Below are 18,173 nucleotides of genomic sequence, written 5' to 3'. Positions count from 1 at the left end.
ATGGGGGAGTAGTCTTTGCAGATGCATCCGTCAGCCAATCAAATCGGTTCGCCGGGTTCTTCCCGCTTCTTCCTGCTTGTTGCGAGGCAAGATTACCCGCTTTCCCGCTTTCCAGTATCGTCAGAGCCCGAGTCGCGTCACAGTGCTTAAATTTGCATACGCGATCTGATTGGATGACGGATCCGTCGCTGCCGAAAAAGTTGAACATTTTTCAACTTTTTGACGGTGGCGAACGCTCCAAGTCAACGGACGGATCCACAATGCATTGCGCGACCGTCCCCATTCAAAGTCAATGGGCAACGGACAACTGACGGGGGTAGTGGGCACGGGGCGTTAGGGGCGTTAACGCGCCCAACGCCCCAACGCCCGGAGTTCAGAAATCTGAAATCCGTAGCGTTGCGTCGACTATGTAAGGGCCCTTAAGGCCGATTTAGGGCCCTTACATAGTCGACGCAACGCTACGCTTACGCGTCCAAAAGGCTACGCGACGCGACGCTTCGGCCGCCATTAAGCGTCGAAGCGTAGCAAAACGCGTCCTCCAACTTTTTGATACGCGACGCGCCGATCCATCCAATACCAAGCGTTGTCGGTGGGGGCGATACCGCAAATATTGTACATTATTACTACTATAGGTTATATTTACAGAAGAACATATGAGAGGTTGCGGGAACGTGATAAGAATGACTTGACGTCTCTTTTACTAATTATCTGTGCCAATTTATGCGAACCCTTCCACAGGGTCAAAGTGCTATTTTGATGCGCGACATCAGACAGCTGATGCGGGATTGTGAGCCATTTTAATGATCTTCTTGTCACCCGATATTCGTTCTATTACTGGCCTTATTTGTTTTAGAATTAGCCTATTTGAATTAATTACGTAATGTTTTGTGTTCACGTTCTATGTGAAACATAAATGTTCATGTTCTGTGTGAAACATAAGTTCAGTAGCCTCATGAAATTTGAAAGCGTGAGTGAATGAAAAATGTGTGCGTGTATGGTGGGACTATTTTCTGTTTTTGATAAATAAACCCCTTTTCTCTTATAATGTTGCCTACCATATATTTTCTGTGGACATTATCCGCTATAGCTTAAAGCCTTTGGCTATAGGCCTACACTTATAATTCATTCATCTGTCAAGGCAATAGCTCGTTGTATAAACATTTTATATGGATATGAATTAATGAGTTTGACTTAAACCAAATTAGGTAACTTGTGTAACATGATAACTAATGAATCAAAAGTCATGCTTCCAAGTGACCAATGTATATACATTTATTGGTCAGTGCGCATACCCAATCGTAGCACATTGTACTGGTGGGGAAACACGCCAGCATCTGACAAAAAATAATCTGCCAGCTGCTCCCTGACAAGGGCCGGTTTTGGTGAGTCTGGAAGATATCGGATGACTCGCGAAAGGAGATCATCAAACATCCGAAAATACTGGAAATGCCTCTCCTCGTCCATGCTTCGCATTGGAAGCACCAGAGAAACAAATTCCCCATCCTGATCTCGTGTGGTATTTAAAGGGCGCACATACCACCGCCTATCTCTGCGCTTCATCACTCGTCTTACGTAGCCAGTTTGATCGGAACGTCACCTGGAACGTCCCCCCGCGAAAACACCGGTGACTCTGCTGCCACCTATGGCGTGAGTGGTGTATTGCATGTCATGCATTGCCCGCGACGTTCCCGTATGCTGTGTAGACTATGAAAGGAAGCGCGACGCTCGCGTCACTCACGTCGTTTACGCGCGTCGCTCGCGTCGACTATGTAAGGGCCCTTATGCTCAGTTACGTAATGGTACGGCCACACCAACCGCGTTGCTCGCGTGAGGGGCGTTGAAAATCGGCATTTTTGCATAGGGAACCATTGGTTTAGGCGCGGTACACGCGTTGAAGCGTTGCGTTGGGGGCGTTAGGCGCGGCAGTTGCACGTAATTACGCACGTAAACGCAGTAACGCGCCCAACGCACCAAAGCCCGGAGTTCAGAAAATTGAACTTTCAACGCTCCAACGCGTGACGCTTAGCCGCGGTAGCCAATCATCGTGGAGCTTGACCCGACGTCACTGGCAGAGAGTAGTGAGCTTGCACAGAAGCATACGGCCGACATCTTTCTTTTTTCTGGGTGGAAATAGTAACATAGTTACGCCATTAAATGCGTTTATGGAAACATTTCTAGCGAGAAATGTGCATTTTACTTTCATAATGTTCGCTCGGTGAATGTGAAGGATGTTTGGTTTGATAGTTATGACGAAGAGGGAACGCTCCGTTCACTTGCATGGACAGAGTCTCTGGTTGCTAAGCAACCTCAACGTCTTGGCGGACTGCTTCTCTGCTGATCAACACTGCGAATGCTGGAAACACACCAGACACACCATGTGAAGTTATTTAACCCGATTATTGTTATTTATATCCGAGATTATTTAATCTAACCTGATCTAAACTCTATCACCCAAACACGGCGGCGTTTGGGTTTCCTACCTCGGACTCCAGCGCAGCCACGGCCGACATTTTTTTTTATTCTGGGTGGAAATAGTTACATAGTTACGCCATTAAATGCGTTTATGGAAACATTTTTAGCGAGAAATGTGCATTTTACTTTCATAATGTTCGCTCGGTGAATGTGAAGGATGTTTGGTTTGATAGTTATGACAAGAGGGAACGCTCCGTTCACTTGCATGGACATGGACTCATCTAGCTGCGTTGGCGCGTTGACGCGTTGGAAGCGTTGAACCACCACACACTGGTCAAGCTTCAGGTTAGGCGCGCGGTTGGTGTGGCCGCACCATAAGCGTAAGCGCAAGCGCAAGAGGCCCTTGCGCGCCCTTGCGCACCCCTTGCGCGACTTCTCACGTCTTGCGTGCGTCGGGCGATTTTTCTAGACTTGCGTCATTTTTTACGTAAGCTTTTACGCGAGCCGCGCAGCCTGCAAGGCTGTGATTGGTCTGCTGGTCTGGTTACTACTTCCTGTCTGGAGTATCACATTTCCTGTTTTCATACCGCCATTTTTAAAAGCCAGAAGGCAAGGACGACCCGGCAGGCTCATATACAAAAGCATTAACGTGAAGTGAAGTTAACTTTGCTGCCAACACGTTATGTCGTTTTAAAATGTATAGAGATATGCACATTTATACAACCCCAATGATCAACAACTTCATCACCCCTGTTCCTCTGTCTGTTGCCATCATTCACTGTGTATGGGGAGAACACGATCTGGCACATAAACAAACCAACGACTCCCACAGACAAAGACGTCATTCTCGAGGTCGTCTTCAACGAAAAACTTTACTCCACATATTACTCCACCTACTGTTCTGGCGGTAAATTGCTTGGCAACACGCGCAACACGCGCAACCTAAAAGGGAGCATGAATTGCTTTGAGTAAATTTTGCGCAACAACGCAACACCAACGCTGAAGCATGCAGCCGCCTTTACTCGCGTTATCCAATGCGAGTAACTGTACGTCCACACCAGGAGCGACCAAAGCTCACAAAGTTTCGCTGCGAATTTTTCTGTTCGCTTTGGTCGCTCAAGTCGCTCATGACGTACAATTCAATTACGCAGACGCATTTAAAGGAGCCGTATGCGTTTAGTAGGCCCTACAGACAGCCATATCAAATAGTGAACTCTCCCATACACCTTGGCCATATTGCCGAGACGGTTTTGCTTGTTCGATAAAGTGCTTCGACAACAAGTAGGACAGTGATTCCCCCCAATATACAAAAAATCCTAAAATGTAGGCTAATTACAACCGAGAACAAAATTATAATGATTCCCGCTTAAATACGAACGTTCTAGATGTAGCCTATAAATACTCCCGCTTATCATCACTTGATATCCAAACCACTATGGCGTTTCGATCTCTGAACTGAAAAAGGGTGGGTTCGTACAACACCGGGTGCCAAGTTACAGCCGCGATTAATACTTCAGCCGACATTTTGTTCAGTGAGTGAATAAAGGTAGGTAGGAACCAAAGTGCCTGCCGATGTTCCCTGGGATCCACGCAAGCGAAGAGCGTCTACATTCCGATTGGCTGTCAGTGTTTGGTCGCTGAAGCGAATAATAGTCATTTGCATAAAGTTAAAAAGTTTTCAACTTCTTTTTGACGCTCTGGTCGCTCAACTTTGGCCGCTGGTAGCATTGGTCGCTTTGGTCGCTTTGGTCGCTCTTGCCCATAGAAAGTGAATGACTTCCGGCGATTTGGTCGCTCAATTCGCTTCTGGTGTGGACGGACAGTAACGTTTGGTGTGGCCGCACCTCATGTTTCAGCCCCTGACGCTAGTCGCCGCCGCTGTACAGTAGCCTTTAGAAATCCCTGTTGCTCATGGAACTGCCACATTGGCAGTGTTGTGTGTCAACAATGGTTTTAAGTCAATCATGAAGAAAATAATTGCTGGAAACACACAAGCACAAAAGAAAATTTGCAAGTTGTTTAATTGTTCATTCCAAGTTCACATCCGTAGCCAATTGAGGCCAAATGAAACAGACAGTTTGAATTAAGAATGCAATTAAGGATGTTATTGCCTCAATGTCCTCCGCTGTTTCTATATTTTCTAGATATTTTTTTCAATCTGTGTAGGCTATGCTAGTATGTTCGCCCATGGTTAAATAAATGTTTAGGCCTACTAGAAAGATTTCAAGCAATGTTTTATACACAAAGGCTGGGTTGCAACAACATGGATTAAATGAATCCTGGTTTAGGGTTAATCTAGGGTTAGTAAATCTAGGTTTAAACTGGTTTATAATTAATCCGAGATGCGTTGCACATCTTAGTTTTAACTGGATTAGTTAACCTAGTTTAAACAAGGATTAAAATAGGATTAGTTTGTGTTCAGTCTGCCATGATGGATCCCGGCGAAATGTGAACAAATTGCACAATATAATCCACAATTTTATATCCTGTTTTTTCTTTTTTCTAGCCTAGGCCTACATCGTGAAAAAAAACAACGGTTCACTTTTTGAATAAAGTTAACCGTTAATTTACCTGAACTGTTACAGTTGACACTGACACTTGACACTGACAGTGAACACTTGTTACATTTATTAAGAGATGGCACGTCAAAGAGGATCGAACTTTTCAACATTTGAAAAGATGTTGCTGTCGGAATTGATGGAGAACTTTGGGATTATAATTGAGGATAAAAGGACTGACAGCGTTACGCTGGAAACAAAGGAGGAGACCTGGGTCATCTTAGCGGAGCGCTTCAATGGCTCAACTGGCATTAAGGAGGCGAGGGACAAGTCACAACTGAAAGCCTGCTGGAAGAATTTAAAGGCAAAGGCAAAAAAGGATGCGGCAGAAGAGAGGAGGGGGATGTTTAAAACTGGCGGAGGACCACCACCAATGATTACGGACCCTCTATCGAAAAAAATCATTAATATGATCCTGCAGCAGATTTCCCCCCTCCCTAACCCATACGACGATGACGGCGCAGCAGAGAGGAATACAGCGACAGAAACTGAAAGTCCTCTGACTTTGATGCTTGATAGCTGGTCCAACCTTCCCATTGAGGCATATGACAGATTCTTTGGTGAATCTATACCGCTGTGAAAACTCGCTTTTTTCGTAAAATTCCATTGGATTTAATCTATCTCTACTTTTCCTGCGAGGAACTCTTTCCTCTAACGCCATCCAGCGAAGATATGCAGCCATGTTGCCAAGAAAACAGCGATAAACATAAACCTCCTCCAGAGGTGGTTTAAATATAACTGTTAAACCAGGATTAAACTAGGTTTGAAATTGCTGGTGCAACGGATTTAAATTTAATCTCAGTTTAAATGGAGTTTAAACTGAGATTACCAAAGGGTTAAATATAACCAGGATTAATATTAAACTATGTTTAAATCAGGTTTAAAGTTTGGTGCAACACAGTTAACAATTAAATATTGAATTAATCCAGTTTAAGAGTTAATCCATGTTGGTGCAACCCAGCCAAAGACTGCAATATTTTTAATAACGCTGTGCATGCGGCTGCCGTTGAAATCGGAAAAAAAAAAAATTGATTCCAAAACTTTTGCCCAATGTTGATGATGTTGTGTTTGGCCAATTGTGGGTCGAAAAGGTCTTGATAAAACATGACGTCCATTAACGACCACCTTGACCCGACTTAACATTTGGTGGTGCGTTTCTTTTACTGTAAAACTGAAATTTATATATTATCCACATCAAGTTATATGGATCAAACATACGGTCAAATTAATCTTGTTAATATGGGTCATAAATATGGGTCAATATTGGTCGTAAACGAGACTCGTCCTGACATTGAAACTAGTTCCTAAAAGGTGAGTTTGGCCTTGATTTTATAATATCGGTATAACAAATGTACTTTACATATAATCTAGTTTGATTTATTTAACATTCGGCCGAATTGGAGTTGGTCGAAAACGGGTCACATTACGACACGGCATCCATAAGCCGGAGGTCTTTGACCGTGGTCGTCTAAACGTTCGGTGGGTCTTAGCCGAAGTCAACCGGGAATAACGGTTCCATTTTACACAAGCTGCTATGAGTCGGGATGATCATGAAATGTTATAATTATTCAGGGTTCCGTTAGACTATCTCAGGGCGATACGGAAAAGTAGCAACAGCAAATCAGGCCCATCTGGCACTTAATGTACGCACTCATTGAATGTTATTTGTCCTGGCACTTAAGAATACTACTCAGCATTGAGTAGCGTCCTATCTTAGCTATCTCTGTTCTGAACAGGGAATGGGTTAACCTAGTGATGGTTAGCGCTTGGCACTTGGTTCTATGGACATCCTTACTGTACAGACAGCGATAAACTGTTCTAAAAATTGTACTTATTGTAAGTCGCTCTGGATAAAAGCTTCTGATAAACGCCCTGAATGTAAATGGAAATGTTATCAATTGGTTGAGAGGGAAGGTCCACCAAAACAGAAGCTTCTATTGATGCAAAAATAAGTGATGAATGATTCTCAGGGCCACGTTTTAGTCAGCAAGGTAGAGCACTCTTTATTATTTTGATTGGATCCAAATACAGCGGGCACGACACAACAGCTGTGGGTCTTTGATTCCTGGGTGTGTAGGAGAGGGGAGTCCCTGGATGTGTAGTTTGGAGGTGTTGGCCTCTGGTTCCTGGATGTGTAGGGGGGAGGTGTTGGCCTCTGGTTCCTGGGTGTGTAGGGGGGAGCTGTTGGCCTCTGGTTCCTGGGTGTGTAGGGGGGAGCTGTTGGCCTCGCCTGGTGCTCTGCCAGCGGTCGAGAGGGCTCTCCTTACTGGTGGGTTCAGCCGACTTAGATCACCAACTTTCCGTCGACGTACTCCTCTGTGACCACGCGGTAGGTGGTCTTGGTAGTGGTGCTGGAGCTGGAGCTGCTGCCAGTGCTAGGGGTGGGGGAGAAGAATATTATTATAGATTAAGCAAGCCATTAAATCCAGTCACCTTCCCTGAATATCAGAGCCTTTTGATTATGATTATGGTGGTTTATTTTGCTGAGTACAAATTGTAAATAAAGCAATACCATGAGATGGTATGGATTCTCCTCCCATGTGCTGTGATTTCCCTATTGGATTAATAAAGCACTATCTCCTCTTATATGTCCTTTCCCGTGGGTTTACTTCCCTGTTGACCTTTTTTATGTGAATGCATTGATGGATGCTGTGGTGGCACGCGTTTCTAAAGCGTACCTTAAAGGGGTGATATTCTTCCACCAGGTATGAGTGTGATTACCCATTACAGGCCATTTGAATATCGGCCTTTTCTTGTACCTTAGTGACATCACAAAGGGGCGTGTCTACCTAGTTGTATTATGGACGAATCAGAAACGTTTGCTACGGTTCACTGGGAAGGCGGGTAGACTGATCTATCCAGCATACATCTAGGTGGACACGCCCACTTGTGATGTCATGAGGACACAGGGAAAGGCAGATCATCAAAGGGCCTGTAACGGCTGACAACACTCACACCTGGTGATGTGACATCACCTCGGCTAAAGACACGCAGCCCGTCCCCTGACCCACCTGGCACCCCCGTCCAGCAGTCTGCGGTACTCTGCGATCTCCATCTCCAGGCGCGTCTTGGCGTCCAGCAGCATCTGGTACTCCTGGCCCTGGCGGTCGATGTCACCGCGCAGGTTGACCAGCTGCTCCTCCAGGCTGGTCACCTGGCACTGGAAGCCGTGCAGCTGACCTGAGTACCGGTTCTCCGTCTCCTGCAGGGTGCCCTCGAGTGACCCTTTCTGCGGTCCGCAGGGAGGGGAGAGGAGGGGGGAGAGAGTGTTTAGAAGGGGAGAGGAATGGACCAATGTCACCTCTCTTAGGTTCAATAGTGAAAAATACTAACTATCGTTACCCTGTCGCTGAACACGCCCTAATTAACTAGGGTACAAATATCCCCTGACCACACCCTTAGTTACTATGGTAACCCTGTCCCCTGACCACACCCTAATTAACTCAGGTAACCCTGTCCCCTGACCACACCCTAATTAACTCAGGTAACCCTATCCGCTGACCACACCCTAAGGTGCGGTCCTCCGCAGGCAGCAGTGCACCCACCATGCTGAGTTGTGATTGGAGCTCTATCTGCAGGGACTGCAGCAGGCGGTTGAGGTCTGAGAGCTCCGTTTTGGACGTGTTGATGGTTTCTGTGCTCACTGCGACCTCCTTGTTGACCGTCGCCGCCTGCGATGGAATCAAACACAAGGAGCTGAAGATAAACACTTATGAAGATGGAAACACGATCCAGCATACAGCACGGAGAACATGTTCTGTCCAGTGGAGTCCTCGGTTCCTACCTTCTCTTGGAACCAGGCGTCCAGTTCCTTCTTGTTCTTGGCCGATGCCTGTTCGTACTGCTCGCGGATTTCTGACAGGACGGCGTTCAGGTCCTGCGTCGGCCCCGCGTCCACCTCCACGTTCACCTGGCCCGTCATCTGCTGCCGCTGGCCGAGCATCTCCTGGTAGCGCCGGAGGGAAGAAGACAAGTTAGAGGCTGGACATGAAATAAGCATTTCCACTGAGCTTCTGAAAGGCTGTGTTTTGGATCAGAGCGTACGGCGGTTAGACACGATGAGACACGAGGAGACATGCATGACGGGAGCTTGGCGTTACAACCCCACCTCCTCATGGTTCTTCTTCAGGAAGATCAGCTCCTCCTTCAGCCCTTCAATCTGCATCTCCAGGTCTGACCTGGCCAAAGTCAGCTCGTCCAGCAGCCTCTTGAGTCCGGCGATATCCGCCTCCACCGACTGCCGCATGCTCAGCTCGTTCTCCCACCTGTGGAGCACAGCGTTAGCAAGGACTACCCTCAGAGACATCCTCTCTCTACAGTCAGCCTGCGCAGTCACGTTGGCTGTCGCTCTCTGATCTTCTTACTTTGTCTTGAAGTCGTCCGCCGCCAGCTTGGCGTTGTCGATGGCCAGGTAGATGCTTCCGTTGACACACGTGGCGCCCTGGATCTAGAGCGGTGAAGAGCAGGGCAAAAGAACGCAGGACAGGAAGAATCAGTCATTAAGCGAGGTGTTCAGGAGGACGGACGGTAAGCAGCGTGAGGCGGAGGTCTTCCTGAAGCTCAGGGGACGTACCTTGTTGTGCAGGTCGGCGATGGTGACGAAGAAGGCGGAGTAGTCTCGGGATCCGGGAGAGGTTTTGTTCTCCAGGAACTGTCGGATCCTCAGCTCCAGCTCGGCGTTGGCCTTCTCCAGGGAGCGCACCTTTTCCAGGTAGGTGGCCAGGCGGTCGTTCAGGTTCTGCATGGTGGCCTTCTCGTTGGCGCTAACGTCGAAGCTATCTCCTCCTCCGCCTCCTCCTCCTCCCCCGAAGCCGCCGCCACCGAAGCCGCCGCCGCCACCGAAGCCGCCGCCGCCACCGAAGCCGCCGCCACCACCGAAGCCGCTACCGCTGCCGTAGCCTCCAGCGCCTCCGGAGCCGAACCCATAGCTGCCACCGCCGCCCATTGAGCTCGTGGAGACCCTCATACCGCCGGGGGCGCCGTACACACTCCTGGAACTTCTGACATTTCCACCGCCGTAGCTACTGAAGCTGGTCATGGCTGCTGTTGGAGAGGAGAACCTGGAGAAGAAGAGACGAGGAGAGAGCAACTGTGGTGCACTCCCCTGCTCCTGCCCTGCTCTTTATAATCCCACAGCGGAGGAGGACTAGGAGGCGCAGAGACGGGCTGGAGGGAGGAGCTGCCACAACACTCCTCCACCTGCCACACACGCCCTGCTGCACCCATACGTGTTTGGAGGGAGGGTGGAGGGTGGAGGGTGGGCACCAGCTTGTTACACTGATTGTTGACATGAAGCTGTTGTTGTGTGGTTGGCAGGAGAGGAGAGGAAACACAAACATAAGCACAGTAACTCCTGAGATCGTCCGCTGGCCTTTTGTTACCGCGTGTATGTTCCCATTTGTAGCCGTCAATGTACGAGAATGCATTGTTGCCGACGGATTTGCTTAATTACAGGGCGCCATTATGAATCAGGTCCTGGGAGTTGAGCCAGGTACAAAACAACAGCCTGGCCAAACTCCTGTCAGCTGGCTGCTTTTGTACATTTGAGTCATAAATCTGAAACAGGGTTTGGGTTAGCCTGCCTTCACCTAGGTTCCTCTGGCGGACAGTTACATTTGCATTAACATTCAGGGCGGTTAGCAGACCCTTTAATCAGAGCCACTTACAATAAGTCCATTTGTCAGCAGGAAGAGAAACAACTACAGTATATATTGTGTCGGTACAGTAAGGATGTTCATAGAACCAAGTGCCAAGCACTAACTATCACTTGGTTAACCCATTCCCTGTACACAACAGAGGTAACTAGGATAAGATGGTACACATTGCTCAGCCCGGTTTTTAAGTGCAAAGACGTAAAACATACTATAAGAGGGGTGGGGGGGGGCTAGGGGAGAGGCCATGCAGAGTCCAGGTGAACTCTGAACAGGTGAGTCTTGAGTCTTCTGCGGAAGCTGCTGAGCGACTCTGCGTTCCTGGCGTGGGCCGAGGAGATGGAGTTCATAGCGGCGTTGTAGGCCCACATTCATTTGGTTGGTTGGTTTATTTATTTAGCTGCACAACGCCTCAAAAGATCCCTGTTAATATTAATATTACTACTAGTATGCATTGTCCAAACACATCGCAGACATGGTCCTAAGAACTCAGATGACGGAGTGATTAGGGTGGAGTAGATGAATCGTAACTCAGGAGCTGGCATCGGGTTCGGAATGTTTTCTGCAGATGATTCCCCAGATGTTTGTTCCTCTTGGCAGACTTCCCTGGCATTCTCTTCATGTCCAGACCTGAACAACAGCGTCTCAGTAAAGCTTGTTCCATTACATGGGTTTAAGACTCTCCTCATGTCCGCGACCCCTCGCAGAACACCACCATGGTTTGGACTCTGCTCTGGAAACCAAGAGAATTACGCAGGCCTTCACATGATGTTGGCCCTCTTCATAACAAGAACGTTAGTGTTTGCTTTATTGGGAAACACTCTCATACTGTGTCCTGCTTTAAAAGGAGCTCTTACTTACACACAAGGACACACACACACACACACACACACACACACACACACACACACACACACACACAGATAAACACACACACAGACACACAGACACACACACATTGTGCTGACCTACCTATTCAGTCGTCTTCAGAGAATGCAGCTCCTTCGCGTCCATGTGTTAAAGAACCATAAATTATGTCCAAGATGCATTTTACTTTAAAACGCGATATTGTCATGTACGTCTGAGGGGAATGTTGGTAGAGGTGTTCAGTCACTGTGGAGATCGCATGTTCGTCCCCGTCACTCCCTTACCTTAGTGTTCTGTATACTATGCACTCCCTTACCTTAGTGTTCTGTTCACTATGCACTCCCTTACCTTAGTGTTCTGTTCACTATGCACTCCCTTACCTTAGTGTTCTGTTCACTATGCACTCCCTTACCTTAGTGTTCTGTTCACTATGCACTCCCTTACCTTAGTGTTCTGTATACTATGCACTCCCTTACCTTAGTGTTCTGTATACTATGCACTCCCTTACCTTAGTGTTCTGTTCACTATGCACTCCCTTACCTTAGTGTTCTGTTCACTATGCACTCCCTTACCTTAGTGTTCTGTTCACTATGCACTCCCTTACCTTAGTGTTCTGTTCACTATGCACTCCCTTACCTTAGTGTTCTGTATACTATGCACTCCCTTACCTTAGTGTTCTGTTCACTATGCACTCCCTTACCTTAGTGTTCTGTTCACTATGCACTCCCTTACCTTAGTGTTCTGTATACTATGCACTCCCTTACCTTAGTGTTCTGTTCACTATGCACTCCCTTACCTTAGTGTTCTGATCACTATGCACTCCCTTACCTTAATGTTCTGTTCACTATGCACTCCCTTACCTTAGTGTTCTGTTCACTATGCACTCCCTTACCTTAGTGTTCTGTTCATTATGCACTCCCTTACCTTAGTGTTCTGTTCACTATGCACTCCCTTACCTTAGTGTTCTGTTCACTATGCACTCCCTTACCTTAGTGTTCTGTATACTATACACTCCCTTACCTTAGTGTTCTGTATACTATGCACTCCCTTACCTTAGTGTTCTGTTCACTATGCACTCCCTTACCTTAGTGTTCTGTATACTATGCACTCCCTTACCTTAGTGTTCTGTTCACTATGCACTCCCTTACCTTAGTGTTCTGTTCACTCCCTTACCTTAGTGTTCTGTTCACTATGCACTCCCTTACCTTAGTGTTCTGTTCACTATGCACTCCCTTACCTTAGTGTTCTGTTCACTATGCACTCCCTTACCTTAGTGTTCTGTTCACTATGCACTCCCTTACCTTAGTGTTCTGTTCACTATGCACTCCCTTACCTTAGTGTTCTGTTCACTATGCACTCCCTTACCTTAGTGTTCTGTATACTATGCACTCCCTTACCTTAGTGTTCTGTTCACTATGCACTCCCTTACCTTAGTGTTCTGTATACTATGCAATCCCTTACGTGCAGTTTTTTAATTGCAGAGAATGAAACATTATGTTATCTTTTAATCATTTATAATGATGAATCATGTCAGCATGGGTGTGTGTGTGGGTGGCTGTGGGAATTTGTGTGTGTTTGTTTTTGTGTATGTGTGTGTGTCTGCATTTTTGTGCGTGCGTGTCTGTGTGTACAATGTACGTCTGTCTGTGTGTGTGTGCGTGTGCCCGTGTGCGCGTGCCTGTGTGTGTGTCGAATGCAGCTGTGAGAGGTGTGAGGGGCTGAATGCCCTCTGAGGTAATGAGAGGACGTGGCTCCTAGCCGCTGAATGCCTCTCCAGGTGAAAGGGAGCAGGGGAGTCCCCATTCCTTCAGTGCTCTGGGCGTTCTCTTTGTCTCTGTTGGCACACTGGTATTGAACAGTACACGACTGTTCCTCTTGAAGCCTCATCGTCTCCCCGCTGATGATATCATAGCCATGGCCCCCATCGTGGGATTGGAGCCATCCGATGTGGAGATATGATCTCATCGACCGACAGATGCAACGCCCTCTTTCTGGGTGTTTAGCCAGCACAGAGGCCGTTAAGTTGTCAATCTTACACGAAGCGTCAAAACACTCAAGTTGTCTCCATCGCACCGATGGACAAAACGCTCCTTAGAATTTAGCTTCCATTTCGTCAACATGCTTATGGGGCTAACGACGTGGGTTTGGTTCTGACAGGAGAACATTCCTGCGGTGGCTGAGGGTTGTTAAACCCACACGACGTCGGATGAGGAGATTAAGTAGTGAAACTCACTTTCCCTCTCTCTGGTATCTCCCATCGGAGCCGTTCAGGGCCTCCAGTGACTCACGGTTTGAGTTGTGCGACTCTGCCCTGCTCTTTGTTGTCGCTGCTGTGCAGGTGGAGACAGGTGGTGTCTGATTCAAAGGATGGCCGGAGGACTGGGGCGGCCGCGCCCAGCGGAACACAGCGCTTTGATCCGCTTCCCGTACCTGTTATTAAACGTACGGGACGTCGGGTGCCCCGAGGTCACCCGGGCACAATGCACGAAGATAAACACACAAACTACCTGCGCAAATGCATCCAGAGTCAGCGTCCTCGTAAAGGGGTTGAGCTACTGAGACTTTGAAGCAACAGGTTCAGTTTGTCGTGCTCGTTAATGTGATTAGCTGTGTTTGTAATGAACGTTATTATCGGTAATAACGTTTGTTTTCGTGTGTCATGGAATGATACTATTCCCTGTGCAAACATCACATTAACTAACATATACATTGAACATTAGGGATTTTTTTTTTTTATCCAAAGCGACTCACAACCATTCATTCACACACCGACGCATCATCTACCCCGCAGGGCGACAGCCAGCTGGTCAGCAGCAGTCAGGGGGAGGCGTCTCGCTCAGGGACACCTCCACACTCAGCTAGGACGAGCCGGGGATCGAACTAGCAACCTACCAGTTACCAGCCAACCTACTCCATCTCCTGAGACACAGACCGCCCTTGTATTAACTTTTTTATACATGTTCCAGGGCCTTATGAATCCAAAGAGCCAGTGAAGAACCAAACTGTCCCAGCTGCTGAATGTGGCCCTCGTTGAAGACTTACTCTGGGCCGGCACCTGCTGAGGGTAAATATAGAAATCATGTTCTGTTCATGAACAGAACACACATTGATGAGCATCCAACCTAACTCTAACCCTGACACCAACCAACTAATATCAAACCCTAAAACCTCAACCTGTAACAAAACCCGAACCCTTACACCAAACCCTACAACCAAACTCAAACCCTAAAAACAAACCCTAACCCTAACACCAACCAACTAAATCAAACCCTAAACCCTAATCCTGTAACAAAACCCTTATTCTAAAACCAAACGCTAAAACCGAACACTAACCCTTAACAAATCCAAATCCAATATCAAATCTTAAAACCAAACACTAGCCCTAAAATCAAATCATATAGCTAAAATCAAACCCTCCAGCACCAAACCCAAAACTAAAACAGCCCCCTAAAACCAAGCCCTGAAACCAAACCAAGTTCAGTGCACCACCCATCTCTGCTCCTGATGCCTACCCCCCCCATCTCCACCCACCTCCACCCCTACAGCCTGCAGGCCTTGAAGCGTGAACACATGAACACATGAACACAGGGGCACCGTGCGAGTCCTCACAATGAGGTCTGAAATCTCACACCTGGTGAGTGAATGTGGCGTTAAGCTTGGGTTGTGGGTTGAATAGGCTACGACTTGATCGGGACAAAAACTGAAAAATCACAAAGAAAATAGGCACACATATCTTCATATTTAGTAGCTTTTATTAGTATTTTGATCTTCTTTCCTTTGTTTTCTAGAAAGAAAGCAATTAATTCTGACATTTGGCAACTCTGTCCTGGTGTATCCTGTATGGACTATTTTAGAAGCAGATGGTTTATGTTCCGTACAAAAACATGATGAAGACTGATTTTTTGATGGGAATAAAGCTTCCCTAACCCACCACACTCAGAGCTTCTGATGACGGATTTGTGAATCATAGGCAAGTCTCAGCACATCGACTGGGAAAGGGTTTTGAATTAGCACAACACCAGCCTTCCAATACACATCCATATATATATATATATATTTATATATATGTACACAGTATATAAACTTCGCACAAAAAGTAAGGGAATTTGCGTTTGGTAGATTATTTCTCTGTGGTAACTATGGTTTTTGGCAATAAATCTTATACCATTGGAAAGCCTGTTTAGTCCCTTCCAAATGGTGCCCCATTTGGAAGGAACATGCATTTTTGGGATGAGCAGCAGCGCTGAGTATGTGGGTTGTGCCCATGAAAAATTTGCCTGATATTTTCTGCCATTGCCCAACAAGTTTTTTTGCTGTTGCTATTGACACTTGTTTTGAGCTTCTGGTACCACCTGTGAGCATGGGCCCTACTACTGTTAGTACAGCTACAGTCAGTAAGTGTCTGCTCCAAGAATGGGCATGTCGCGTTGGACTGATCTGGATAGGGCCCTTGCGATAGGGCAACTTCAAGCTGGTGTTCCGCAAAACCAAGTTGCGGCCTTATTTGGAGTGAGCCCTAGTACCCTCTCCAAACTGAAGGCCAAGTTCTATATAACGGGGGATGTCAAAGACAGGCCGCGAAGTGGGCGTCCCAAGAAGATGACACCCCAAGAAGACCATTTCATCACCTTGTCAGCACTGATGACAACGATATGGCCAACGGCTCTCTGCCCAGACAATCCGGAACAGACTACACGCAGCCAATCTCCGGTCTAATTGGGCTGCCAGGAGTCCTGCCATGACTACCCTTCACCGTCAGGCCCGTTTTCGCTGGTGTCGGCAACACGTGCACTGGAACCTGAACATGTGTAGGAACGTCATGTTCAGTGATGAGTCCGGATTCTGCCTACGGCAGTTGGATCGTAGGGTCAAAGTGTGGAGAAGATGCGGAGAACGCTATGCTGATTGCTGCATCGATAGAATAACATCTTCTGGTGGAGGCAGTGTGATGGTGTGGGGCGGCATCTCCCTCACTGGAAAAACAAGGCTTGTCATCATTGGAGGCAATCTCAATGCAGAGAGATATAGAGATGATATTCTGCAACCAGTGGCAATCCCATATCTCCACAGTCTGGGACCGAACTCTATCCTCCAAGATGACAACGCTCGCCCCCACAGGGCGGGGTTCATCAGAGACTACCTCCAGAATGTGGGAGTGGAGAGGATGGAATGGCCTACTAGCAGTCCTGACCTCAACCCCATTGAACACTTGTGGGATCAGCTTGGGCGTGCTGTTCGTGCCAGAGTGACCAACACAACCACGTTGGCTGACTTGCGACAAATGCTGGTTGAAGAATGGGATGCCATCCCACAGCAGTGTGTGACCAGGCTGGTGACCAGCATGAGGAGGAGGTGCCAGGCTGTTGTGGCTGTGTATTTATTGCCAAAAAGCATTGTTACCACAGAGAAATAACCAACCAAACAAAAACTTCCTTAGTTTTTTTTACATATATAATGTACTGTATTTATAATTCATATATTGGAATATATGGAGGAGGCATGTCGACAAATAACAAATAATAATAAATAATAAATACAAAATGAAAGTTTACGGAGGTTGTGATTGTTGTCCAATGGGTGGTTTGGGCTTTGGTAGGAGACTCACCAAAAGGCTTAGTTATTTGTGAGAGCTGACCCACTCCTCCAAACGCGTTGTCACATGGGTTCATCTTCTCTGTAGGGTCTCATCACTTCCGTTTGTGCGGGGTTCCACCAGCCTTTGCCCCATGAGCCGTGTGAGATTTCACCAGGTCGGTGGTGCACCAGGGCGACACCGGGTGGCTGTTAGTGGGAGGACAGATGCACCACGGATCGTTTTTCATCAGAATCTCAGAGTTCTGTGTTTAATCTCAGATTTCTTACTTTAAAGTAAGAATTCTGAGATTAAAGTCAAAACTCCAAAAAGATAATAACATGTGGCCCTAGTCCTCATCCGTAGAATCAGGAATCACACACTAATAATTAACATTAAGATTGCAATTACAAATGCACCAAATGCAATAAAAGCTTGCAATTTGATAAACTTGAAATGTACGACCCTCACAACCTTTTACCTGACCTCTCACTGACGTAAAGTTTGCATTACGACTAAAAACAGAAATTGGATGTCATTGTGCATTCTTATACAATAACGCTATAATCTCCAGGTGTATAACCAGATAAATTAAGAGTTAGGGTTAAACTAGTGATTGTCAGTGCTTGGCACTTGGGTCTATGAACATCATTACTGTACCAACAGCCATATATTGTTGTTTCTCATTCTTCTGACAAATGGACTTATCGTAGGACGCTTTGGATAAAATGCTGGTGCCCTAAATGTAAACAAGTAATGTCCTACAGAGTAACAAGAAGGTGCAGTCATTTCATTCATTCTTAATGCGTGTACATACCTGCAAGAGTTACCACATTTGCAACGGTTATGGCCTCATCCCCTCTGAGTGACGGTTTCATGGCTCAGAGGCTAATCAACCCAGCAGCTGTCAGACAGATCTAATGCTCCTGGAACGAGACGTGTTTACAGCTTCATTCTGTTTACAGTGTATCCACGTAATCCCCAAGAAGACATTGCCAAAAAAGTGATGGATAACGCTTACGCCTACATTTAAATTCAGGGCGTTTAGCAGACAATTTTATCCAAAGACACTTACAATAAGTCCATTTGTTGGAAGAAAGAGAAACAACAATA

General features: G+C 46.8%; 1 protein-coding gene across 2 annotated transcripts; it reads right to left on the bottom strand.

Annotated features, from left to right (window-relative positions):
* Positions 1 to 6,947: 6,947 nt before the first annotated feature.
* On the bottom strand, positions 6,948 to 10,196 carry LOC115539743 (keratin, type I cytoskeletal 13). 2 transcript variants are annotated; one of them, XM_030350536.1, is made up of 8 exons: positions 9,544 to 10,196; positions 9,335 to 9,417; positions 9,079 to 9,235; positions 8,755 to 8,916; positions 8,516 to 8,641; positions 8,162 to 8,199; positions 7,982 to 8,113; positions 6,948 to 7,345 (listed from the first exon to the last, which is right to left on the bottom strand). In XM_030350536.1, the coding sequence occupies exons 1-8, from the start codon at positions 10,006 to 10,008 to the stop codon at positions 7,255 to 7,257; spliced, it is 1,254 nt and encodes a 417-aa protein (XP_030206396.1). In that variant the 5' UTR covers positions 10,009 to 10,196; the 3' UTR covers positions 6,948 to 7,254. The 2 variants fall into 2 exon arrangements, with proteins under 2 accessions (XP_030206396.1, XP_030206395.1); XM_030350535.1 differs by having other exon boundaries at positions 7,982 to 8,199; positions 9,544 to 10,195.
* Between the last annotated feature and the right edge of the window lie 7,977 nt (positions 10,197 to 18,173).

The sequence above is a fragment of the Gadus morhua genome, chromosome 3 (genome assembly GCF_902167405.1).
Source record: "Gadus morhua chromosome 3, gadMor3.0, whole genome shotgun sequence".
In the NCBI taxonomy this organism is placed as follows: Eukaryota; Metazoa; Chordata; class Actinopteri; order Gadiformes; family Gadidae; genus Gadus; species Gadus morhua.
The sequence above is the reverse complement of the archived record's forward strand: the minus strand, read 5'-3'. Positions and strand labels throughout refer to the sequence as shown.